Source organism: Saimiri boliviensis, chromosome X (genome assembly GCF_048565385.1).
Source record: "Saimiri boliviensis isolate mSaiBol1 chromosome X, mSaiBol1.pri, whole genome shotgun sequence".
Taxonomy (NCBI): domain Eukaryota; kingdom Metazoa; phylum Chordata; class Mammalia; order Primates; family Cebidae; genus Saimiri; species Saimiri boliviensis.
Window position 1 is genome coordinate 34,894,746 of NC_133470.1, and position 27,642 is coordinate 34,922,387.

At 42.3% G+C, this 27,642-nt stretch overlaps 2 protein-coding genes across 11 annotated transcripts in view; one reads left to right on the forward strand and one right to left on the reverse strand.

Annotated features, from left to right (window-relative positions):
• The window catches only part of RPGR (retinitis pigmentosa GTPase regulator), a 151,034-nt gene that overhangs the window by 63,210 nt on the left and 60,182 nt on the right, over positions 1 to 27,642 (reverse strand). For 4 of the 10 annotated variants that reach the window (XM_074391966.1, XM_010334823.3, XM_074391963.1 and 1 more), the window contains exon 1: positions 3,386 to 3,542. The exons of 4 other annotated variants lie outside the window; for them this stretch is intronic. In XM_074391966.1, coding sequence (XP_074248067.1) covers positions 3,386 to 3,413 — 28 coding nt within the window. In that variant the 5' untranslated portion in view covers positions 3,414 to 3,542. Of the gene's footprint in view, positions 1 to 3,168; positions 3,351 to 3,385; positions 3,543 to 27,642 lie in introns of those variants that run through there. 2 more of the 10 variants (XM_074391967.1, XM_074391962.1) reach the window with 2 other exon arrangements.
• The window catches only part of OTC (ornithine transcarbamylase), a 73,366-nt gene continuing 68,072 nt past the window's right edge, over positions 22,349 to 27,642 (forward strand). Inside the window, exon 1 of the mRNA XM_003924046.3 lies at positions 22,349 to 22,564. Coding sequence (XP_003924095.1) covers positions 22,488 to 22,564 — 77 coding nt within the window. The 5' untranslated portion in view covers positions 22,349 to 22,487. The remainder of the gene's footprint in view (positions 22,565 to 27,642) is intronic.

Consider the following 27,642-nt stretch of genomic DNA (forward strand, 5'->3'; position numbering starts at 1 on the left):
TTACTAATAGTTCTGCTGTCACCAAGTAGATGAGTATTACCTGGAATGAAATGGTATAATTTGTGCCGTTCTTGTTCTGGTTAACACCTCATGGTCTGGCCTCAGAGAGCTTTTCTCCAAACACAGAAACAGGACAGTATTGAATTTCCTCATTAGCATCATCAGGATATCCATGGGGAGGGTCTCTATCAGTCAATCTGGATTTTCTTTGGTCCAGTTTTTCTAAGGAACCTCCAGTGTTCTCATGCAAGGGAAACAATGTTAGCCCAAATGGTGAACTCTTTCTATTTTTGTTGAGACAGGGTCTCACTCTGTCACCCAGGTTGAGGTGCAGTGGCTAACTGCAGCCCCCACCTACTGGCCCCAAGCAATCCTCCCACCTCAGCCTCCTGAGTAGCTGGGACTTATAGGTATGTGCCACCACATCCAGCTAAATTTTGTATTTTTTGCACAGATGGGGTTTTCCATGTTGCCCAGGCTGGCCTCAAACTCCTGGGCTCAAGCAATACACCTGCTTCAGTCTCCCAAAGTGCTGGGATTACAGGCGTAAGCCAAGACACCTGGCCAAAATGGTGAACTCCTAATTTCTCTATTGGTAATCCCAATGAATACCCATAAAATCAGAGACAGCACAGAGAGAAACAAATTACTCCACCACTATCTCTTTCATTTGAAATAAGGGAAAGCAGCTAGAAAAAAAAAAAAGGCTTTAAAGGCAATTAGGTATTCAAAGGTTGTTGTAAGGATTAAATAAGATGACATGTACAAAGAACTTAGCCCAGAGCCTAGCATCCTCAAAGTGTAAGCTCATAGCTGCCTCTGTAAACTCTTCCTCTATCATAAGAGTTGGAAATGATCACTGGCTTCTCTGAACTATGAACTGCAGAATTTATAACACAGCAGCACATCTGTGTAACAGTTTGATTAGAGAGATTGTTAGGTAGCATAATATGTAAGATGAAGTCATCACAAAGCAATAAAAAGCTATACTTTATGAGGTGGGTGGATCATTGGAGGTCAGGAGCTTGAGACCAGCCTGGCCAACATGGTGAAACCCCATCTCTACTAAAAATACAAAAGTTAGCCAACTGTGGTGGTGAGCACCTGTAATCCCAGCTACTCAGGAGGCTGAGGCAGGAGAGTCGCATGAATCCGGGAGGTGGAGGTTGCAGTGAGCCAAGATCCGGCCGTTGCACTCTAGCGTGTGCGACAGATTTGAGACTCTGTCTCAAAAAAACAAAAAACAAAAAAAACTCGCTGCTTTTCTGTACTGAAACACAGAAAGAGTTCACCATTTGGGGTGACAATGTTATCCCATATTGCCTAGCACAAAACAGTCCTTCTGTGTTCTACTTTTCACACAGAAAAGGACCCCCTTACACACATGTATGTTCATAACTGCTGAATGTTATGTTTATTGATTCATCATAATGGTGGGTAGGTAGGTAGTCAAATACAACTTTCAACATGTTTAATATAAAAGACAGATTACCCAAGTCGTCAACAAAGGAGTACTTCAGCTTTTCCTGATTTCTGAGGAGAATTCAGAATGTTTAGGGATCCAGAATAAAATTAAAAGATCCTCTCAATACAGCCACTCAGGAAGTTTCTAATTCTCATCTTACTCATGCACTACAGTTAGTTATAGAGATGTCTTTTTCTCTTTCCAGAAACACTACCTAAGACAGGATGGTTTATCTTGCCCTGCAAAACAATATCACAAAATGCCATGGTCCTAGGAGACCGAAGAGGAGTACTCGTGGATGTTGAGATTTAACAGTCTTACCTCAAGTCATTACTTGATCTGAGTAGTAGTCACAAACTGTGGTGGTACAGCATCATTTTGAAGAGAGACTAAAAACCCCTATCAGTTCCCAATAACCATTTAAACACACACATACACCAAATAGTAAGTCAGATCCAGCTTTTGCGAAAATCCCAAGGAGGATGATCACATATAAAGTAATTCGTACCAGAAACGAAAACATAGCAAATGTAAGTATTAACAATAAATATTAATATGCAAGAGACTAGCCACTGTGGACAACGTTTTGAGAACCACTGTGAGGCATGTCACTTCCAACTAATAACTGAGTTGGGAGACCAGGATCTAGAAGAGAATCTGGGTTTCCCCAGAATGAATTATTTTAACATTTTAACTGTTTTGTCCTTGCTTCGCTAATACCCTCACCCCAAGTCAAGTTTTGGTGGCTCTGCTCTGGCGCTGTGACATCTACTGTCAATTTGCATGGTCATTTTGTTTACTTTCCTGTATGTCGCACTAAATTGTGAACTGCAGAATTGAGAACTTCCAGGACCATGGAAGAAAATATACATATTTCAGTAAAGGTATGATTCTGCTCAAACCCAGCGTTTTTTCAAAATGTTGGTCATGACCTATTAGTGGGTAAGAAAAATCAATTCGCCGGGCGCGGTGGCTCAAGCCTGTAATCCCAGCACTTTGGGAGGCTGAGGCGGGTGGATCACGACGTCAAGAGATCGAGACCATCCCGGTCAACATGGTGAAACCGCGTCTCTACTAAAAATACAAAAAATTAGCTGGGCATGGTGGCACGTGCTGTAATCCCAGCTACTCAGGAGGCTGAGGCAGGAGAATTGCCTGAACCCAGGAGGCGGAGGCTGCGGTGAGCCAAGATCGTGCCATTGCACTCCAGCCTGGGTAACAAGATCGAAACTCTGTCTCAAAAAAAAAAAAAAAAAAAGAAAAAGAAAAATCAATTTAGAGGTTCATGATCAGCATTTTTAAAGAAATGCGTTATCGAAAAGCTGTGTGTTGACTCCAAGTGCTTAAAACAAGGCCTGCTTCACGAGACATCTAATTCTGCTACACAGTATGTATGCGGTATTGGGTCACAATGACAAAAGTATTTCTAACTATGGAGCTCAGGGGGAAAAAAGGCTAAGAAACACTCACTAATAGGGTCCCTATTCTCCCTCTTTGTCCAATTCATTTCCAGCATCCCTTTTGCCCCACAACGCTGATCAATCACTCTTTAGCGCATTCAATACATAACTAGGTGCTCAGGATCTCCAAAGTGCACATATCGGGAGTCCGCACTTTAGGGAGTTTACAGGGAGGTAAAAAGTGTCCCGGCCTTCAAGAAGCTCATCAAAAGATTATTTTAAAAGCAGAAGAAAGACAGGCACCTCCTTTCCTGTTGTCCCCCATCCTGTTCATCCTGTTCATCCATCCAGTCCTCTGACCTCAGTCATTCGTGGGAGCGCAACCAGAGCTCCCGCCCCAGTCGGGCCACCCAGCCTCGGGCCTGTCCCGACCGGGCTGGTCCAGAGGAGGAGCCTGGCCACCTGCCTGCCCACGGACCCTCCCTCCCGGCCTTCCGCCATCGGCGCAGGCGCCACTCACCGGGCATCAGCTCCTCAGACTGCCTCATGCCAAGGCGGCGCACCCATCCTCTCGAGGGCCGCCTGACCCGGACTAAGGCCGCCAGTTTGCCGAGACGCGGGCCGCAGAAGCGGCCCTATTCCTCAGGCAGAAACTCCGGACTTCCGCGCTCCCGGAAGTCAACAAACAGCCGCTAGGGGCAACGGGGGCGGAGCTTTGGAACTCAAGTGGGGGCAGGCGCCGCGGGGGAGGGGAACGGAAGCCGGGCGGCTAGTAATGGGCAGGCTCAGGAACACCGGCCGGGTCGGTAGAGACCACGCGCCCTCTGGCGGCCTGGAGCAGAGAGGCGGCCACACCGTTCAGTGATTCCCTGGAGTCCGCGCCTTTGGGCCGCTGGAGGTCCAGGCTCCGAAGGGACCCTGCCCATGAGAGGCAAACGTCACAAATTTCATACTCTGTGATATAAGCAAACATCGACGCACAATTATGATACTACTTGTAATAATGACCAGCTGGAACATTAAAGCAGCTGGGCACTCTGTTAAACAAATTCCCAGCATCTAAACCAAGGTCTGGCCTATACTGAATGCTCATTACATATTTATTGAATAAATGAGTACTATTACAACCCTGCAAGGTGATTAATGTCACCCCTGTTTAAGGATGTGGAGATTATACAATAAGAGAGCTGGAGTCTAGTGCAGCTAGTCCAGCCTGTAGTCCACAGAAAGTAAAAGCTGAGCTGTATATATATGGTCCACTACTCACAGAACATGCACAAAGGGGTTCACAAATAGCCCAACATCATTGTTCTAGAATTTGCTCGGTGATGTTATATGATGCAAGATTTCCCGTGCATCAACATTTGGCTATCATGAATTAAAGAAGCTAAAAGCCATCTTCCAGGATGAGCAGATTTATGTGCATTTGGTAGTTGTAGACATGGACTCTAGAATCAGACACAGCTGCATTAAGTGATCCCTGAATTACTCATGTGTGTTACCAACTCTTTCTCAGGAACTTTGCATTAAAATGGAGAGGAGATCTTAAACTATCAGTTACACAAAGAATAATTTATTTACAAAGCAAAGTGGAGGTTACTAAGGAAGTGTTTAACAAGGAGCATTGACCTGGTGTGGGGGGGTTTATCTGAAGAAAGAACATTAAATTTAAGAACTGGAGAAAGAGAAGCCAGGAGTGGGAGAGAGTTCTGGGCAGAGAGTAAATTGTGTAAAGGTTCATAAGAGCTTGACTCTTTCCAGGAACACCTAGAGGCGAGGCTGGTTCCTGGCAAGGTGGCAAGGTCTTGGGCCTATTACGGATCTGAGCTTTTCTCCTAAAGACAATGTGAAATCACTGAGAAGTTTTAAGCAGTAACACAACAGGACAGGATCAGTTACGTCTGTCCCCTGAAATCATTCTGCCTTGTCTGGATGCTTTGCAGAGAATAAACTGGAGCAGTGAGAAGGGTTCAGAGGCTATTGCAGAACTTCAGACAGGTGGTCAGGCTGGCTCGGAGTACAGTTCATTGGTGCCAGAGAGAAGCAGGCAGATTTGAAAATATTTTATGTGGTAGAATCAACAGGAAATAGTTTCTGACTATAGACTTCTAGATAGTGCTGGACTACCAAATAGCTCTTAGAGCAACAGCAAAGATGTGGTCCTAAATTATTTTGAAAAGGATTTGATATTCATTTTTAGAGCATCATAATTATTACTATGGGAAAATGAGAATTTTTAAAGATTTACTTTATGATATGCAGTCTTTTTTAAATTTCAAAATACAGTAAGGCACATTTTGGTGCTAAGCATCCCAAAAGATATTGATGCAGCCATACTCCAAGGTTTCCAACATAAGCAAATAGCAGGAGGGGGTCACCATTTACTGAGATGGAGAACACTGAGGAAGGTGCAGGAGACATTGGAGTTAGGCAAATGGGGCAAAGAGAGCAGAATGAGTTCATCCCTGAGCACGCGAAGACATCAAATTGGAGGTGCCGAGCTGAGCAGGCAATTGGTGACCGGATGCCCCAGAAGAAGGCACATATTTGAGGAATGCTTGGGTTTATATAGTGAAAGTGGGCTTGAGATACAACACTGGAAAGTGACTGCAGAATTGAGGCAGGAGAATAGGGTCTGGAGTCAGGAACCTAAGGCCAATTCATGCTGACTTCCTAGAACTTAATCGAAAGGAAAACCCCAACTTTCCAAATCTAAGTAACAAAATAAACAGAGGCTACTCCCTTTGCAAACCTCACCCCCTTTTTCTGCATGGCAGATGGAAAGTTGAAAGTATCCCTGATTGGTTGCTTTCTGCAACCAATCAGACATTTGCATAGGAGTGTAACTTTGTGACTTCACTTCAGCCTCTGATTGGTTGCTTTCCACAACCAATCAGATGCTTGAATAGGGTGTAGCCTTCGTCACTTTAGCCTCTGAATAGTTGCTTTTTGCAACCAATCAGACTAATTGCAGGCTGCTACTTCATTTATATAGTAACCAATGGGAAATGTACCAATGGTTACTTGCAATGGCACCAAGTAACCAATAGGAAACCTCTAGAGGGTAATAAAACCCCAGAAAATTCTATAAAGGGGCTCCTGAGCCCCTGTGCTCACGCCTGCTCCCACCCTGTACTTTCATTTTCAATAAAGCTCTGCTTTTGTTGCTTCATTCTTTTCTTGCTTTGTTTGTGTGTTTTGTCCAATTCTTTGTTCAAAACACCAAGAACCTGGACACCCTCCACCAGTAACAGAATGAGAAGACAAAAGAGGTCAGGATGGGTGGTGAAGAATGCAGAATTTAATGGCCCAGCAAAAGAATCTGAAAAGGAGATAGTGACCAGAGACGGAGAGCCTATGGAACAGCGTTTCAACAAGGAGGGTGTAATTGGATCACAGAATGTGGAGAAATTCAATAAGGTGAAAACTAAATGCCTACTGAATTTAGCAATGCAGCCATCATTATCAGTGTTGAAAAGGGATGTCTGATGGAGTGATAGAAGAAATGATACTGGAGTGGTTACAGAGTGGGAGAAACTGAGGTATAGATGTGAGGGCAAAACCTTTAGAGATGGGGGTAGACATAGAATAAGAGGGACAGGGAGACAGTATTTGGCTGGAGAGGTGAGGCGGATGGTGGACTTTGTCAGGCTTGGAGAGACTTGAGAATGCTGAAGGGCTCAACAACAGACAGGGAGAGAATGCAGATCCAGGAGAGTGAGGGAATAATGGATAAGGTAAGGTAGTATTGGCACCAGAAGATTTGGTGTTTCCTTCTCATACACTTGAATCAGATGGAATAATAACATTGGTAATACCATAACAACTAGAAAATATTAAGCACATACTATAATCCAGGCATTGTACTAATTAATGTAATGTATGGTAGCAGAATAATGGCTCCTTAAAGATGCCCATACTGTCATCTCCAGCATCTGTGAATCTATTTACGTGGCAAAACGGACTTTGCAGTTGTGAGATGCGGGTTCAGGATCTTGAGATGCAGAAGTTATTCTAGATTAACCAGGTAGGCCCAATTAAATCCTATGAAATCTTAAAAGTGAAGAGCCTTTCCAGGCCGTGGTCAGAGAAAGATGTGAAGATGCAGGAGTGGTCAGAGAGATAGAACAGTGTGGCTGTGAAGATAAAGGTAAGAGCCATGAGCCGAGGGATGCAGGCAGCCTCTGAAAGCCAGGAAAAGCAGGGAAGTGGATACTCATAGGAGGACAAATGGTATAGTGAACTGCGTAAGTGACGGATCTAGGTTGCCCATTCCTTATGAGACTCTAATGCCTGATGATCTGAGGTGGAACAGCTTCATCACGCCACCATCCCCATCCTCCAATGTCCCCCATCGTCTGGTGCATGGAAAAATTGTCTTCCACGAAACTGGTCCCTGGTGCCAAAAAGGTTGGGGACTGCTGCCCTAAGGGCATGCACCTCAATTTATAAAACAGGCTTGGGAGAGCTTGGTTTTGACTTTAGGCTTTATCACTTACTACTTTAGTAATCTGGGCAAGATGCTTACTCTTCTCTGATTCTTCATCTGGTAAATCAGGATGATACCTCCTAATTTGCAGGATTGTTGTGTGGTTTAAATGACATGATGTGTACAAAACCTGTAGTGCCTGGTTTTCAGCAAGCTCTTTACTTATTACTTTCTCGCCGAGTTTTAATTACTATTATTTGTGTTTCATGGTCTTTGTTTTTAAAAGTTTCATTACTTTCTACTGACTCCTATAATTAAGCTGCAGGCAGCCCTGCAGTTAGACGTGGTGCATCTAGATGGAGCCAGATTAATAGCTTTTTCATGCTGCATTTTGGCAAATATGGCGCAGCTGTGTCTCTGACAGAAATGAAAATTGAGGAGGAGACATCTGGAAGAACCTATGTGCATTTTACTTTGTGCAAGGCACTATAGGAATTGGGAGGGAGGGAGAAACGGAGGACTCACTGACTGTCAGACACTTAAAAATGAATGGCCCAACTGTTCAGCAATTGTATATCTGTGAACAGAAGCTCTCTTTTACATCAGCTGTTAGTCACTGCCCTTTGTGATTGGAAATCAGGCTTGAAAATTCTGACTGTATTTTGAGCCATTTTTATCTGTGCCTTTCTGTGGGCGACTTTTTCCTAACAGAGTCCCTTGAAAACATTCAGTCTCATTTAGCACCATTCACTAAAAATTTCACCTTTGATCCCAAGTCGGAATGTTTTTTCCTTCTTTAACCCTCTTTTAGAGTGCTAAGTCTGCTGGGTTTGTTTGGCACAAAGCCAACCAGAAAAGGAATGTCCTTGAAGGCATATCAGTCAGGTTTCCAACTAACAGATGACCCCCTCTTGTTATGATAATTTGAGAAGGATTGATTTTTAAAGGAACTAATTTTGAAGGGTGGAAGAGGGTTGGGGCAACCACGAGGCATAGTGCAAAGATTCAGGGATAACGGCATTGGAGTTGTTACTATTTCTTGGCCCATAGAGAGAAAGGAATGGAAAGTTTATTAGAACTTGGAAGGAAAGAGAATTGTGTAGAGCCGTACACCTTTAGAGAAACAGTGAATTTCTATTAAGGAGCAAGCCAATCCAAGATGTCCTTATAGAAAGGGGAGAATAAATATTCTGATTACTCTACTCCTTCCCTCCATTCTTCTGCTGGGATTTTATTGGCCAAACCCAACCACAGGCTAGAAGATATGAGAGTTCATTGATGCAGCCTTGCAAATGAGCTTTCAAGTCAGCTTTCATGCGTAGATATCTAGTACTTGAGGCTGTCAGCTGGTGCAGAGAATCAGTGGGAAATGAAGCTCAAAAAAAAAAAAAAAGAGAGAGAGATCAAGAAAGGCTACCTAGCAGGAGAAATCTGGCTAGGATGCCACTGCTGGATCCAGCTACCGCTTTCACTATAATTTTAATTATATTGTGTCTTTATTTTTCAGTCACAGTTTCCAGAGCAAAGTCCTGGGTGGGAGCATTCAATTGGCCGAGGCTAGTTCACCTGCCACACCTTCTTTGCCAAGGGGTGGGGAGAAGGAATATTGCTTGCCTTTGACTCCCTGGTAGGAACTGGGCCTCTGCTTTTTTTCAAGACTCACATAATTAGAGGTTTCTAGATAATAAGAAACAGCTCAGAAACAAGGTAGTTCTCTCTCCTCTAAAAAAAAGATACGTCTCCACTAACAAATGACCTCCTAAATCTTTATTAATCTGCAACAGGAAACTAGCAGACAAGGGTACAGAGATCTGTTTTTATTTTATTTCCAGTTCTCTATCTTTTCTCCCTCATTTCCTTCCTTCCTCCATTTCCTGATCTTTGGAAAGCCCCTTTATTTCGTTAAATCTTTGTACAAGAGAGCAGCATTAAGATCACCAAATCTAGTTGTGAATTCAATTGCTGGGCCGTCAAAAACACACATACAGGACGACCAAATAGCAGGCCTTAATCAATATTTTCCTGATAGAAACCTCTTGTTTTTTTGTTTTTTTTGTTTTTTTTTTTGAGACGGAGTTTCGCTCTTGTTACCCAGGCTGGAGTGCAATGGCGCGATCTCGGCTCACCGCAACCTCCGCCTCCTGGGTTCAGGCAATTCTCCTGCGTCAGCATCCTGAATAGCTGGGATTATAGGCACGCGCCACCATGCCCAGCTAATTTTTTGTATTTTTAGTAGAGAAGGGGTTTCACCATGTTGACCAGGTTGGTCTCGATCTCTCGACCTTGTGATCCACCCGCCTCGGCCTCCCAAAGTGCTGGGATTACAGGCTTGAGCCACCGCGCCCGGCCTTGTTTTTTTAATACATAAACTTCATTGAAGATGCATGTCTCTCAATACAATGTTGTGTTTTTCTCAGTTGCTCTTTATATAGGAAATATTTATAATTATATCCTTAAAATGCAATGTAATGTTTTTTAACAGTAAGAGATGAGACACATAAGAGACTCCTCTGGGATTACAGGCTTGAGCCACCGCGCCCAACCTGGTCAACATGGTGAAACCCCGTCTCTACTAAAAATACAAAAAATTAGCTGGGCATGGTGGCGCGTGCCTGTAATCCCAGCTACTCAGGAGGCTGAGGCAGGAGAATTGCCTGAACCCAGGAGGCAGAGGTTGCGGTGAGCCGAGATTGTGCCATTGCACTCCAGCCTGGGTAACAAGAGCGAAACTCCGTCTCAAAAAAAAAAAAAAAAAAGACTCCTCTGCATGTGTGTCTTCTGGTGTGCATTCACAAGAGACATCAAATACTCTCAATCTCTGAGAAATCCATCCATATTTTCCTCCAAATTTCCTTGCCTCCAGTCTCTAAACTTGTTCCTTCCATGTCCCTAAATATCTGGCCAGACCATTAACCCCTGATCATAATTTGGTATAGATCCATGCCTCGGGTCTTCTCTCCCTCCAGGTAAAATGCAGTGAGAGGTACTGCTTCAAGGTTTGCTCTCTAGAAGCATTTATCATATTCGCCATTTGGATTCAGTATAGATGCTCAACCTACAATGATCCAGACCAATCTATAACCACATTTCTCAACCTTACACTCTATTCCCGTACACAATTCCCTGAATTTTTCCAGTATAAGCTAGAAATCTGGAAGCTCTTTGGCCTTGTCTGGCTTTTGACTTTGTTATTGCTGCTGCCCTCCCAGGGCCATGCTGAAATCTGACAATCTTGAGAAATGACAGAAAAGACAGGAGGTTGAAGAGAACTGGCTTTCTCTTGCAAGTAACTCCCTCAAGCAAAAAAGCATCTTCAATGAAAAGAAGAACGTTTCATCAGACAAAGCAAGAGAGATTTCTGAAGCTGGCAAAAGAGATTTAATGAGAATTAAGGGTTCAGCATTCATGGAGTCTTCTAAATCCTCTCTTATATTTCCATGTCAATTTTCCAGCTTTCAATCTAACCCAGATAATGCCACAATATGCACCTAAGAAACCTGTCAGGGCTGTGAATACTACTGACATTATAATTCATCAGCACACAGGATCAAACCAAAGTCTGAATTTGTCTTTGACCACCTCAGATCTGCTGAGGAAAATAACTTTTTTCGCCTTTAAGCTATTTGTTATAAGAAGCAGTCACCTCATCAGCTGTCATTGAACTCCTCATGCCCTTTATACTATTCTTGAATCATACTCTCAATAGGCATTCCAGGTGACCACAGGCAGCTGTTTAAGTTGTTTTGCAGCTGTGTTTCTAAGGTTCAGTTTACTGTCAGTCAACCAGTCCTGATTTTTAATTTTCCCTGAGAGTAGGTTGCCTATGGCTTATTTTATGACACTGGTTTCTTTATCAGTCACAGTTATTTTCTGTGTGCAAAAAAAAAAAAAAAAAAAAAAAAAAAGATTCAATAGGAAACCATTGGCGAATACGTTGAGTTTACAGAAACTCTAGAAAGAAATGCTTGGACAAAGATGAGAAACTAGGGAGGAGAGGCAGCAGGAAATTGGGTTAGGATGTTGCTGCTGACTTTGCTGTAGTCCACAACCACTACGGGACCTAAACACCATGGCAAGACCTTGCTAGCCACGGGACACTGCCAGCATTATTGGTTGGTAAATTTCATCTCACTGCCTCTTTTACTTTAGTCCTTCAATATCCAAAGCCCCAGGTGGGGATCATTCCAGACTGGATCATGTGCCCATGACCTGGCTTAGCAGCAGGTGCAGAGAGGGAAGAATACTTTACGCTAAGACTCACACAATGGGAACTAGTTGTTGGGTGGATTCAGATGCCAGGCAATGAAAACTTATTTTCTCTCAATCAGCAGTAGAAAGAACTTTCATCAGAAGTCCAGAAGTTGTTTCTATTTATCACTCTAACACTCCTTTGTTTCTCTTTCTCCCTCCTTTGTCTAATCTTGAGCAAATCACTGTACCTTTCTGGTCTTCTGGAGGAGAGAGTTAAACTAAGATATTCAGGTTCCATCTAAGTCTAGTCCATCTATATGTCCAATGCTGTATCATCTTAGATCTCTCACAAATCTAGTAAGGAAGGTACTATGCTTACATGAGGAGTTTAATAAATGCGTACGTAGTCCAATATTGTTCCCTTTATCTAAGTGGTAGCTTTTTTTTTAATGTTTATTTTAGGTTCAGAGGTACATAGTCAGGTTTGTTATATAGGTAAACTCATGTCACGGGGGTTTGTTGTACAGATTATTTCATCACCTAGGTACTAAGCCTAGTACCCAATAGTTTTTTTGTTTTTGTTTTTGTTATTTTTGCTCCTCTCCCTTCTCCTACTAATGGGTAGTTTTAAATGATCATTTTGATCCAATTTCTTATTGAATATGAAACTTCTACATATGTCAAATTCTACATATTTATGGAATTCCCCAATAATATTTTATATTAAGGCATTTTACCTTACTCGCCATTTAACATTTTGTGTTTATTTTAATGGGTCCCACAATAACCACTCTATCCCAGCCCACAAAAGTTAAAATGCATATAAAAATCAAGGTGAACCTTAGGGAGAATCGTGAAAAAGGAAGTTGATATTCCAGGAGACCTTAGGGTCTTATCAAGGTTGATGCATCAGCTTTACTTTGAATTTCTTATCTATCTAATTATTTCACCAGTTTGATTAAATGAAACTAAAATTGGTATTGATGAAAAGAGAAAGCACAATCAAAGAAGCAGATAAGCAAATAATTGAACGCAAATAACTTTTAATTATACTCACTTAATAAAGTCAAGGAATAGTGTCAGGTGCCAACATCACTTTGTCAAATCAAAGGGCAGTGTTGGGATGAAAAAGAGGAAGATGGCACAGAGTATCTTGTTATTCTTTATTTTATTTAAATTTCTTTTTTTCTTAAATTTCATTTTTAATACCGCTCCAGGGAGGGGATGAAAGAAAGAAGGAAACCTTTTATTTCTAAGAAAGTTATTATAATAAGCCAAGAACTAAGCCAGGAATGGGGCTTCTCACCACATTTGCTGATGATAGTAGTGGACAAAAGCTAACATTCATTGAACACTGAGCTGGATACTGTGCTACAGTACTCTATATCCATGATTATATTTCATCCTCGCAACAAAACCATGAGTAGGAGCTGCTAGTACTACTTGCCAGGTGTACTACTACTTACTTCTTAATGACAATACACTGCATAATAATGAAAGTGACCTGGAAATCCATGAACTTCTTGGTTCCCTGGAAGAAACAGCGAACTTCAGTTGAAAGCTTCTGAAGGAATAAATCAATAACTGTGAATATGTAGCACCCATGACTCAGGCTCCAAACATTCAACAAAACCCCACGGAAAGGGCTTGTTTCTCCTAATCTTGAAGACAAGATTCCCATGGTCTATTTTCCAGACCCTAAATAGGCCCCATCTTTGCAGGCCGCAGAGTTGTTACCAGTAGAGCAGCCTTGAGAGAAGGCGGCTATATTTAATCATTAGCTTAAGGTGAGGGCAGAGCTCCGGCTTAGCAAATGTAGACCAATAAAGCAATCAAGAGCAGATCAAAAGCACTTCCCAAGTAGGGTCTGGAGAGAGGCACTAACTACAAAGATGGTTTCAGGTTTCATCAAGAACTAGAAATGGGCAGAGAAGGCATTCACCAAGCAGTGACTTCTGAAGCCATCCAAGACATGTCTCCTGGGCTCAAGGGGAGAATATTGCCATGAAAATTATTACTGGATGGTGCTCCTAGACCAAGCGCTGATCAGTAGGAAGCAATGAAAATTATCTCATGGGGTCCCCATCACTCAGGCCCTGGGAGTGTCTGGTAGTCACAGTGAGCATTAGGGATGATTGTTGAGACACTGGTGATCTTTGAACCTCTGTGATTTCCCTGTTTGCTCAGTGCCTGATAGCTTTCGGTCTGCTAACAAATCTCCTTTATGCACAGTTTGACCTCTGAACTTCCAAGGGGGAGGAATTGGAATCAGCCTATGGGAGAAGAGATAGCTCTAGGATTCTGGGTGGGAACTTGAAGAGATAAAAGGACATCCTTGAAAGAGAACCTCACCCTCTGCATCTCATCTGCCTCTGACACAAGGTTGGGTCATTAACCATGTTTATTTACCCTTTTCTTACCTCGTAAAATGTGTTATACATTTCCTAATCTTGTCTTCTATGCAGAAACTTATCAGATTACAAAATAAAAAGAACCAGGTATGGAAACTTGAGATTCTTGTCCAAATGTAAACTCAAAAAATTCTGGATTCTGCTTAAAATCAATAACTTCCAGGGTAAATGATTAACAGAAAAATGATTTCAATGGAAATGTGGTCTATATGACAAGAGAGAAGAGAGATTATACTTGAATTTGTTGATTGGCATTTCACATTCTGTGTCTTTATGAGGGACCCTGTCTACCTTCTTCAAATGCCTCAATTGAAAGGGTATGGCGGGCCGGGCGCGGTGGCTCAAGCCTGTAATCCCAGCACTTTGGGAGGCCGAGGTGGGTGGATCACGAGGTCGAGAGATCGAGACCAACCTGGTCAACATGGTGAAACCCCGTCTCTACTAAAAATACAAAAAATTAGCTGGGCATGGTGGCGCGTGCCTGTAATCCCAGCTACTCAGGAGGCTGAGGCAGGAGAATTGCCTGAACCCAGGAGGCGGAGGTTGCGGTGAGCCGAGATCGCACCATTGCACTCCAGCCTGGGTAACAAGAGTGAAACTCCATCTCAAAAAAAAAAAAAAAAAAAAAAAAAGAAAGGGTATGGCAGGAAAAGGGATGGAGAGGGGGTCAGAGATAATCTTCACTGATTTCACAATTTCCCCTAGGGCCTGCCTGTTTAAACAAATACCTAGTGGTGATGTAGCAAGAAAACACCCCGAATCAATATTTTTAGACAAACTCCCATTACCATTACCATTTGTTAATTGGAAAGTAACTCTCAGGTCACTTGAACCCAGGAGATGGAGATTGCAGTGAGCCAGGGTTGTTCCACTGCACTCCAGCCTGAGTGACAGAGCGAGACTCTGTCTCAAAAATAAAAATTAAAAAAGAGAGTAATTCTCAGATTCTCTGTAAATCTGGAGCCCTTTTGGTGACATATATACATGTGGAAAGAAAAAAAGGAACCAGCTGAAGGGTGATTTCCTTTACTATAATAATTCTAATTTATTTCTTATTGCCACTTTCCACATGGGTCCAAGCCACAAAACAATACAGTCCCACAATAGAGCAGAGCGTTGCCGCTTATAAAGCATTCTGGGAATATTAGAATATTAACACATGAAGATTTTGGGGTCATTTAGCACATTAGATATGACCTGGGACATAGAGGACTCTTAAGAAAAGAGAAATTGGGCATCCATATGTAGCCTCCAGCTGCATGACTCCTAAACCATACTTTTTTTTCGTTTCCCTTTTTTTTTTTTGAGGTGGAGTCTTGCTCTGTTACTCAGGCTGGAGTGCAATGGCGCGATCTCAGCTCACAGCAGCCTCCGCCTCCTGGGTTCAAGCGATTCTCCTGCCTCAGCCTCCTGAGTAACTGGGATTACAGGTGTGTGCCACAACACCTGAGTAATTTGTGTATTTTTAGTAAAGACGAGGTTTCACCATGTTGGTCAGGCTGGTCTTGAACGCCTGAGCTTAAGTGGTCTGCTCACCTTGGCCTCCTAAAGTGCTAGGATTACAGGCATGAGCCATCATGCCCAACCCTAAATCATAATTTCTAATCTAGTGGCTAATGTTAATCCTACAAAAGCAATTTAGTCCCCGGGCAAGAAGGTCTGCTTTGGGAAAGGGTTGTTACCAACTTTGTTTAAACCATAAACTATAAACTAAGTTTCTCCCAGGAATGAACAAAGACAGCTTGGAAGTCAGAAGCAAGAACAGACTCGGTTAAGTTAGATCTCTTTCACTGTTCCAGTCATAATTTTGCAAAGTTGGTTTCAATTGCATTCTGATATGGGTGACATAGTGAGACTCTAATCTTTAAAAGAAAAAAAAAAGGTAGACAAAATATTTAACAGATATTTTACCAAGAAAGATAAATGGATAGCAAATAAGGACATGAAAAGATGCTCAACATCATTAGCCTTTAGGGAAATGCAAATTAAAACCACAATTTGTACTACATAACTGTTAGGGTGACAATGAAAAATATTTACAATACCAAGTACCGGAAAGGTTGTGGAACAAATGGACCTCTCATGCATTACTGTTGAGATTGCAAAATGGTATATTAACTCTGCAAAACCATGTGACAGTTTCTTCAAAAGTTAAACATAACGTATAACTACCATATATACAGCTATTCTACTCCCAGTTACCCTAGATAAATAAAACTTATCTTCACACAAAAACCCATATGCCAATGGTTGTAGTAGCTCTATTTACAAACTCCCCAAGCAGGAAACAACTCAATTGCCCTTTGATGGGGGAATGGATAAATTGTGATATAACGACACAATGGATTACTACTCAACAATAAAAAGGAACATAGTAGTGATACACACAACAACATGGGTAAATCTCAAAGACGTTATGCTAAGGAGCCAGTCCAAAAATACTACATAGTGTACGGTTCCAATTATGTCACATTCTGGAAAAGGCAGAACTATAGGGGAGAGAGGAGAAGATCAGTATACCACGGATTAGAAGAGAAAAGGATGTGATTACAAAGGGATTTAAAAGGGAGTTTTCTGGAGTGATAGAACCATTCTGTATTCTGACTGTGGTGGTTATTATACAAATCTATACATGTTTTTTGTTTTTTGTTTTTAATTTTTTTTTCTTTTTTTGCGACAGAGTTTCGCTTTTGTTACCCAGGCTGGAGTGCAATGGCGCGATCTCGGCTCACCGCGACCTCCACCTCCTGGGTTCAGGCAATTCTCCTGCCTCAGCCTCTTGAGTAGCTGGGATTACAGGCACGCGCCACCATGCCCAGCTAATTTTTTGTATTTTTAGTAGAGACGGGGTTTCACCATGTTGACCAGGATGGTGTCGATCTCTTGACCTCGTGATCCACCCGCCTCGGCCTCCCAAAGTGCTGGGATTACAGGCATGGGCCACCGCGCCCGGCTTTTTTTTCTTTTTAAAGACCGGGTTTCACCATGTTGGTCAGGCTGGTCACGAACTCCCGACCTCAGGTGATCCACCCGCCTTGGCCTCCAAAGTACTTGGATTACAGGCGTGAGCCACCACGCCCGGCCCAAATCTATACATGTTTTACAACTCAAAGCACTGTAGGCTAAAAAAAAATGTTAAGTTTATGATATGCTAATGTAGCATTTTTAAAATAACAAAACACATCAAGTACATTCATTTAACATAAGAAAATTTGTAAGAGAGTATTGATTTCCATTTGCAGTTAAGGTAACTGACTTCCCCAAGGTTATTCAACCAAAAAATAGATTCTGAAGTAGAACCAACATCTAGAACTTTTTTTTCCTGTTGTTATATGAGAAACAAACCTTCAAAAACCTAAGCCAAATTATGCATTAGTTAGCATACATTTGACTTCAAATACGAAAACCCCAATTCAGATGAATTGTCCATCTATAAGGACATTTGCTATTTCACATAATGAAGTGCCAAGGGGTAGGGAGGCTCATGAGATGAGGCTGGTTGATTTTGCAACTCAGTGATGTCCTAAATGACTGATTCCTTCTTTCTTCCACTTAGCCAACCACAGCTTCCTTCTAAGGCTACCCTCCTTGTCACAGGGTGGCTACTCGTCTCAGACAAGGATACAAGCTTCTTTGTCCATGTCCAGTGGAAAACAGCTCATCAGCAACAATCCCACAGAACTCTGAAGGCTTATCTAGTGTGTACTGCATGTAAATGCTGTGGCTTCTTAGGATCTTAAAGATTCTAGGCAACCAGCTATAAAAATTATTTATGTAACTAGCAACACTTTGAAACAAACCAGAGCTTCTCACTGCAGTAATAGCCATATGTCTTGTCTGTATGGATCTCAAATTTTCAGTATTTTTTTGGTAATAGCTATCTATGCCCAGGCTCTTAGACACTATACCTCACATTTGGTTAGCATGTTAAAATTTCAAAAGTGCTATAATAACTCATTTGATTTAGTTGGACAGGTGAGAACTCTGAGGTTACCAAATGACTTAGCCAAATTCACCATAAGCTAGTAACTAAGCCAGAGGTCACATTTGATCTTCAAACACCATTCTCATCATTCTTTCCTTTGTATCAGATTGATTCCCTCTTCAGTGCTTGGATTTTACTAGGGAAGCACAGTGGCAATTTCAAAGAAATATTTCAAGTTTATACAGATACTTAAAAGCTCAAAATGTCAGAGAACTAACATTCTTTATAACCCCAATAGCAAGATTTGGCTATTTGGAATTTTATTCTCAGTAATAGCATAAACGTGAAATCCTAGCATCTCATTAACTTCTCCATCTCCCTTCCCTCAACATCTGATAAATTTTCCTGATCGGTGAATTCTAATTCCTAAATCTCTCTTGCATCCATCTCCTGTTTTCTATTTCCACAGCCCTAATACATGTTATCACACAATAACCTCTTTGTCTCTTTGCCTCTCTTTTATTCACATTGCACTTCTCATACAATGGCCCAAGGTTAATGGTTTCAAAACCCAATGCAAATAATGACACATGTCTTCTTGTCTGACCCAGCTCCAAAACTTTAATAATCTTCCTTTGACTACAGTTTAAATTCTTAACTCGATAATCTGGCTTTCAAGGCCCGCAGCAATCTGGCTTTAATATTTCCTTCCAAACCTTGAGACAGTCCTCCTTTCTGGATGGGAGTAGTAGACAGTGGTATTCTGGAACCAGCTCACAGTAGCTTGCAAGAGCTATTTTTATGCCTCTCTCTTCATCTCTGTTTGCAGTGATGTCACATTAGCAGCTTGAAATTGACAGTGGTGGGAATATTTACACCTTACAAATCAGACTGCTACAATTCCGAGCTTATTTTCTTTGTTTGAGGAGGTAGTTATTAAACATTTACCAGCATACCACTCTTTACAGGCTAACTGGGACGAAACTTGAGAGTGAGGCTGCAATATGGTATTGGGGACCAAGTTGTTGACACAGAGAGCCCAGGTGCCAACTCAAAGATAGAAGGTCTGGGGGAAAAAGAACAAGAAGCTGTGTTGCAAAACTGTTGAGAAGGTAGACCTGGGCCAAAGTTGAGTTTCCAGAGAAACAGATACTAAGGAAGGAATCTGGGTCTAAGTAGTTGATTTGGGAGGTGGTCCCAGGAGGCACTGGTAGAGTAGTGAGGGAAACCAGACACGGAAGGGAAGGCGGCTAATATAGAGTAGATTGATGAGCAGGTTATTACTGTGGGCAATTGAGGTTCAATGCCACTGGGGACCTTTTGGGGAGCATGTAAAATATGCCTCATAGTTGCCACTGCTATGGTTTGAATGTCACCTGAAAAGCTTATGTTGAAATATAAGTGGCATTGTGACGGTAGTAAGAGGTGGGACTGTTAAGAGATGTTTAGAACATGAAGGCCCTGTCCTCAGTAATAGATTAATGTGGTTATCACAGGAGTGGGTTTTGTTATCGAGAAAATAGGTTGTTACAAAAGCAATTTCAACCATCTCTGTCTCTCGCTCTCACCCTCTCTTGCCCTTCTACCTTCTGCCGTGGGATGACAAGGCACAAAGGCCCTCTGCAGATGCCAGACCCATGCTCTTGGATTTCCCAGCCTCCAGAACTGTGAGCCAAATCAACTTTTCTTTATAAATTACCCCAGTCTGTAGTATTCTGTTACAGCAACACAAAATGGACTAAGCCACCCACGTGAAGAATGAGGAATATGAGAAGTTTATCCTCAAGAAGATAGCATGGGTGTTTGCATTAAGAGTGGCAGGTATGTAGGGGAAGACAGAATGCCAAGCGGATATAAACAGGACACAGACACTCAATGGTTTTTTGTCTTCATAGTATGATTGGTGGTGGTGGGGCTTCATTTCAATGGTCAATGATGGAGTATATTTTTCCAGTTATATATCATTTGTTGTTACCCTACACACTCCATTCGTTCCTTTCTTTGGGTCTACTCACAGGTATAATATCCTTTGTAGCTCCCTCCAGTTTTGGCTGTTTTCTGATTCTTGCAATTCATCAAAAATCAGTGCCACCTTTTCAGGAACCCCATCTAATCCCCACCCCCGATGATAGAAGTTGGATGAGTGTCAAGTCAAGCTGGAGGTCTCCTGTGGCTTGAAGCAAGGGAGCAGGTAACAAGCCCCTCCCCCTGGTTAAGATGTTTGGGGTCAGAGAACAGAGACAGAAATTGTATTCTGGAGTCATTCCAAACTCATCACTACTGTTTCTCACTCTATCTCTCAGAACCCACACAGCACAGAGAATTGGCTTATGATGGCTGCACAATTGTTGACGGTGGCAGAGAAAAATGGATGGATAGAAGGCTAGGTGAACAAAGATAACTAGATTGCTAGCCAAAGAAGGAAGTTAAAATTGAATTAGAGGGATCATGGGGTTAACAAGAGCTCTTGGATGAATTCTGAGGATGAACATCTATTTACTGTAAAGTAAAACAGACTCCACATATGACACAATCAGCAGAAGTTGGGTAGCTGAAATCTACCCCACAACAGTGGTGCAATCTTGGCTCACTGCAACCTCCGTCTCCTGGGTTCAAGTGATTCTCATGCCTCAGCCTCCCGAGTAGCTAGGATTACAAGTCCATTGAGATATGTTGCCTTTTGAGATTCAGTGAAATTGCTTTCAACTTCATCCCACTGTGGGGCAGCTCTCTTTTCCAATTTCTCTGGGAATTACTGGTATCTTAACTTTTTCTTAGTTCCCTCTTGCTTTGAGATCCTGCCTCTGTAGTGTCGGGAGGGTTTGTGAATTGCTTTGGCATCTTGAAAATGCTGACTGTACTCTCTAGCATGGAACTGCAGACACTTTTTGATTTCTCTCCAAACATTACCATTATGAGTTGTGTGTACAGCTAGCACAGTTCAGTGAAGATACGGGGTAAAGCTATAGACCAGGCGTCCCCAAACTTTTTACACAGGGGGCCAGTTCACTGTCCCTCAGACCGTTGGAGGGCCGCCACATACTGTGCTCCTCTCACTGACCACCAATGAAAGAGGTGCCCCTTCCTGAAGTGCGGCGCGGGGTTGGGGGGGACGGCGGATAAATGGCCTCGGGGGGCCGTAGTTTGGGGAGGCCTGCTATAGACTTTATATTAGCATGTGGTTTGGGTTCTTCTCCCTCAGGCTCCATGCAAACATTCAACTTCCCTCCTGTATTACATGGAACACTTTTGCTCTCTGAAACCTATTCAGTAAGCGGCCTTGGGCCGGGTGCAGTGGCTCAAGCTTGTAATCCCAGCACTTTGGGAGGCCGAGGCGGGTAGATCACGAGGTCAAGAGATCGAGACCATCCTGGTCAACACGGTGAAACCCCGTCTCTACTAAAAATACAAAAAATTAGCTGGGCATGGTGGCACGTGCCTGTAATCCCAGCTACTCAGGAGGCTGAGGCAGGAGAATTGCCTGAACCCAGGAGGCGGAGGTTGCGGTGAGCCGAGATCGCGCCATTGCACTCCAGCCTGGGCAACAAGAGCGAAACTCCGTCTCAAAAAAAAAAAAAAAAAAAAAAAAAATAAGCGGCCTTGTTTGCCTCTTCAAAGATGCTTTATTATGTTTTCAAATTCACTCTCTCCCTTCTTATCCCCCCCCTCCCCTTCCCGTTCCCTTCCCCTCCCTCCCTCCCTTTCTTTCTTTCCTTTCTTTCTTTCTTTTTCCTTTCCTTTCTTTCTTTCCTTTTCTTTTCTTTTTCCTTCCTTCCAGAGTCTCTGTCTCCCAGGCTGCAGTACAATGGTGCAATCTTGGCTCACTGCAACCTCTGTCTCCTGGGTTCAAGCGATTCTCATGCCTCAACCTCCCGAGTAGCTGGGATTACAGGTGTACACCGCAAGACTAGGTTAATTTTTGTATTTTTAGTAGAGACAGGGTTTCACCATGTTGGTCAGGCTTGTCTCCAACTCCTGGGCTCAAGTGTCCACCTGCCTCGGCCTCCCAAAGTACTGGGATTATAGGTGTCAGCCACAGCCCCCAGCCAGCAATTCTTTCTTTATAGAAGACTTATGTGCAAGGCACAAGGGGAGCTCCAGGACTGAGATATTTTTACCATACCTTCTCTATCTTCTTGCACCCCCAAAATAACTTCCAAATGACTACTTTCTATTTGATTTTGTGGAAAGACTGGCAGTTAGAAGTAGAAAAGTGAGATAAATGAGAATAGTACTACTTAGGGCTGTTTTTGCAGTGCTAATTTGCATTTTCTAAATGAATTACTTCTATGTACCTTCATAGCAGCCAGTACTGCAGTGCCTTGCATACATTATATGCTCAATGAGTACTTGTAAATTTATTCTGTACATGCATGTGACAGTATAAATATATTATGAAAAATGAGGAGGCTGGACACTAAAAGAGTCAGGATTTCTTCTACAAAAATACACAGTAGTGGAGCTTGGCATAAAATTCAAATGCTCCTGCACTCTGCCCTGTGGTATCTCTAACCCGGTGACTTTGATAAGGGAGCTGAAGGGTGATATTACCTTTGCTCCCTCACTGCAACTGAACACATTTCTTAGTTTTTAGGTGGCCTCCGCTGGCTAACTTGCTGTGGAGTTTTCAAGAGCATAGAATCATCCTTTTCACTGTTAAAAGAAGATGCTGTTTAATCTGAGGATCCTGTTGAACAATGCAGCTTTTAGAAATGGTCACAATTTCGTGGTTCGAAATTTTCGGTAAGTGATGGTCAGAGATTTATGTTTGATTTAGGGACTGTGGTGATGCAGTAAGGCCTCTTTCTGCAGTGTCGTGCCACACCGCTTAACTCTTATTTGAGACAGTTGCCTCTAATTCCAGTGGAGCTTTCATTTCTCAGTTGTTCTGTAATCAGATTTCATTGTGTACTGTAGGGGAAGCCACCCATGGCAGGTATAACAGACTAAACATTCTTGACATCTTCCTTTTGTGTACATTCTAAACAAGCAAGTAGCTGAAGGAAATTTGGGGAAGTAATTTACACAGGGCCTTCAGCTTGTATTTGGGCTTGCTAGAAAACGATATTTCACTCTAAGGTGTTGAGACTAATCAGTTCCTTTGAAAAAACAGACTCCAAATAGCAACTTATAAATACCGACAAAGCTGCTGCAAAGAAGCCTTGTATGTGATGGGGATAATGATATTTTTAAACAAGATACGAGTTTGAAAACCATCCCTGAAATTTTTGCTGGCATGCGCAAAGCAGGCTGTCTCCAAAGAATTCATTATAAAAGTTTACATCCTGTTTACAACCATTGCACATGTTGTTGAAGATGGCATGTAGTGTGTCAGCGGGGAAGGGGAAAGAGAAGGGGAAGGGAACAGGGGATATGAGTTAGCTGGGTAAGCAAGGCTATCAGGTGGAGACATCACTACCAGAAGGCTTCTAGAACAGTTTCTTGTGAATAATCAGATAGAATTTCCACAGAGCTTCTTTATAACCTAAAACAACCTCCCTGACTTTCTTTTTTTTTTTTGAGACAGAGTTTTTGCTCTTGTTACCCAGGCGGGAGTGCAATGGCGCGATCTTGGCTCACCGCAACCTCCGCCCCCTGGATTCAGGCAATTCTCCTACCTCAGCCTCCTGAGTAGCTGGGATTACAGGCACGCGCCACCATGCCCAGCTGATTTTTTTGTATTTTTAGTAGAGACGGGGTTTCACCATGTTGACCAGGATGGTCTCGATCTCTTGACCTCGTGATCCACCCGCCTCGGCCTCCCAAAGTGCTGGGATTACAAGCTTGAGCCACCGTGCCCGGCCTCCCTGACTTTCTTAAGGACGAAACTTTTGGTCGGAAGTTTCCTCCTATTGTTAGAAAGTGGACCTGTGACAGTGGCCCTGGGTATCCCTTCTCTGGACCATATGACAGTTCTAGGTTCTCTGGACTCCACCATTGGCACTACTTCTTTAGTGAATATAAGGCTCTCAGAAGACAGCCTAATACTTAAGTATTATGGGCTTAATTTATAATATCATTTAAGGTGTCATTCTGGCTCTGAGGTCTATAGGTGAGACCTCAGAGCCATGGAATAATGTCTTCTCTTATTTTATTTTGGGAGGAAATGTAATTTTTATTTCTTAAACAGCTCAAATATTCGATTGAAATTGTTTCACTTCTCTTATTTTAAGTATAAGGGAAATAAAGCCCAGAATGATTATGAGCTTACCAATTAGTGCCAGTTGGACTAGGTAACAACGTGAAGAAAAGTCTAAAGAACTAGGTCCACGGCCTACCACCACCCTTGCTGGCTATATGACCTTGAACAAGTCACTAAACTTTTCTGCAATGTTGTTTCACCTATAAAATGGAAAAAAGGTTAATACCTGTTCTGCCTACATTACAGGGGTGGTTCAATCATTCATTCAACAAATAATTGAACTTCTACCTTGTGCCATGTTCTATCAAGGAGTTGGAGATACACTAGTAAATAAAATAAAAATCTACTTTACTTCAGCTACATGAAGTCATAGTCTAGTGATAATCTATGAGATAATGTATATGAAACCTTAAGTGTGACAGACCAATATTCATTATTTATTTTAGTATTCCATTACACTGAGTTACATCAGATAAAAATATGATGAAATTGGCTGGGCGCGGTGCCTCAAGCCTGTAATCCCAGCACTTTGGGAGGCCGAGGCGGGTGGATCACAAGGTCGAGAGATCGAGACCAACCTGGTCAACATGGTGAAACCCCTTCTCTACTAAAAATACAAAAAATTAGCTGAGCATGGTGGTGCGTACCTGTAATCCCAGCTACTCAGGAGGCTGAGGCAGGAGAATTGCCTGAACCCAGGAGGCAGAGGTTGCGGTGAGCCGAGATCGTGCCATTGTACTCCAGCCTGGGTAACGAGCGAAACTCTGTCTCAAAAAAAAAAAAGTAAAAAAAAATATATATATATATATATATATATATATATATATGATGAAATTTTATTCCATAGTTTTTAACAAGACATCGTCACTGAGTTGAAAAGATCCAACTGAATAAATAACCAAAGTCTGAAACTTAAACTTATACTGTTCTTTGAAAATTACAGTGATAATTTATTTTTAAAATACTTATTACGAGTTAAACATTGCAAGTAAAACCTCTTCCAAGGAGTTGGGCTTTTGTGTGTATGTGTGTGTGTGTGTGTGTGTGTGTGTGTGTGTGTGTGTGTGTTTACTAATACGGTACTGTCTATATCCAGGAGCCAGACTACATTTCTGAAAATCCTGGTGAGCTATTTCTCACAGTGAATGGGAGCTGGTGCAAAAGTATGCCTAAATTAGCCCAAATCCAAACATGTTATTTGAAAATGTGAAAGCCTCAAGTCACCCATGTTGTTCGAAACTCAATAGTGTGAATCTCTATTGAAAAATGAGATAATGTTGAAATGGTTTCGACATGTATTCTCAGGTGGCATAGGTATTTTTCTTTCCTACTGTATTAGTTAGTTGCACTACCTGTAGGCTAGATAAATTCAGAATTTCTGATCTCCAATAAGACCTGTAACCTTTGACAAAGCCCTCAACAACAGAGAAAAACTCCCTGTCAACTCTGCCTGTTCTACATTTTTACTCTGATTTTCAGTGTTTCACAGGGATTCACATTATTTTTTTCTCCCATATTTCTTGGGAAAGGTGGAGAGCCCTTGTTAAGTAACATACCATGTGAGTTTACTACTCCAGAGTAATAGGAAATATATGGTTAGAGTTTGATAGTGCCACAAAATAGGAATCACAGTTTTGAAGTGAGCAGCCATATTGCCATGGACATGATAAAATAATAGGTTAAGTGAGGCTGAAGCCATCCATACAACCCATGGATCAATCACTTTTACTCAGTTAATTTTTTTTTTTTTTTTTTTTTTTTTTTTGAGACAGAGTTTTGCTCTTGTTTACCCAGGCTGCAGTGCAATGGCGCGATCTCAGCTCACCGCAGCCTCCGCCTCCTGGGTTCAGGCAATTCTCCTGCCTCAGCCTCCTGAGTATCTGGGATTATAGGCACGCGCCACCATGCCCAGCTAATTTTTTGTATTTTTAGTAGAGACGGGGTTTCACCATGTTGACCAGGTTGGTCTCGATCTCTCGACCTCGTGATCCACCCGCCTCGGCCTCCCAAAGTGCTGGGATTACAGGCTTGAGCCACCGCGCCCGGCCACTCAGTTAATTTTTTTAAACAAAATCAATAGAATCAGAAACCAAGACTGCTGAAAACACCCAATTCACAGGCTTTCCATGTCATAAACAAGGCTCTAAAGGCTTGCTGTGATTGGATAATAGAGAATGTCCTATGATTTGTTGTCTATTAGGAAAACCAAACCACTTAGAGCTTTTTAAGAAACGACTAAAAAAAAAAAAAAACTCTTTCTTTATCAGAAAAGACCAATTTGCAAGCGCAGTTCAATTTCATCTCACAAATAGAAATTTTTTCAGAGAATATTGAGCTAAGCCACCCAATTCTGTGGAGGTTATGGATTGGAGCCAGAGGTGACTGGTTTTCAGGTATTTCATTCCAGACCTCTATAAGGGTTCAAATAACTCATTATGTTCTCCCCCATCTCTCACACAGGCCCATCCATACACACGTGGACATACGTACAGACAATGTGTTATAAGACATTCATGTTGTCGCATAGAGGAGAGAAAACAGTGCACTTTGATTATTCACAACGTCCAAACTTAATATGAATGCTTTTAAAAAACATCTCCTCGGCCAAGTGCGGTGGCTTATGCTTGTTATCCCAGCACTTTGGGAGGCTGAGGTGGGTGGATCACCTGAGGTCAGGAGTTCAAGACCGGCCTGACCAACATGGTGAAACCGCATTTCTACTAAAAATAAAAATAAAAATAAAATTAGCCGGGCCTGGTGGCGCACATCTGTAATCCCAGCTACACAGGAGGCTGAGGCAGAAGAATCGCTTGAACTTGGGAGGCAGATGTTGCAGTGAGCCGAGATCATGCCAGTGCACTACAGCCTGGGCGACAGAGCGATAATCTGTCTCAAAAAAAAAAAAAAAAAAAAACACTTCACTTCAGAAAACCGTAAAAGAGATGGCACCAAAAATTGAATGGGGTCATGATGTTTTCCTTCGCCAACAGTGGAATTTGTTTCCTGGTTTATATTTAGTAATTTAACTTAGATAAAAGAAGCCACTGGTTTTTGACAGTTTCAGGTTTCCAGATCTTTAATAGTAGGTCTGCAGAAATCTAGCCTTCATCTGAATCTTCAGTTTTCAGATGAGAAGTTTCACAATTTTAGAATATTAATGATCTAAGGTATCTTAGAAACCACTAGTCACTCAGTGATCAATATTAATGTTCTTGTCACACGACCAGGAAAGGTTAGGCTCGCAGACACTTTGAAGGGTGAGGGGGAGAAGAATTTATTGGGCGAAAAGGTAAAAAACTCAGCAAAGCCAGAGAGGTTCCTGTTAAGAAGCCGCCATCTCACAGACTGAATGACAGGAACAGGAGAGGCCCGGCTCCTCCCCACGTTCGAACCTCCCTGAAGCCCCACCCTGTCCTCCCAGGTGCATTATTCAGAAAGAATCCGTCGGGGAAGTTGGGCGAAAGGGCGGGCCTCATCCAGGACAAGCGGTCCTGTTTTTCAGCCAAAAGGCTGTTTTAGGCTTGACCATGGGGTTTCGCTGGGGGTTGGGGGGACCTTGGGCTGCCTCCTGATTCTATCAGTCATTTATATCACATATGGGTATGTGGCAACAGTAAGGAGGGTTTCAAGTAAATTTTTATTAATACATTATTATTAGCCGGGCGCGGTGGCTCAAGCC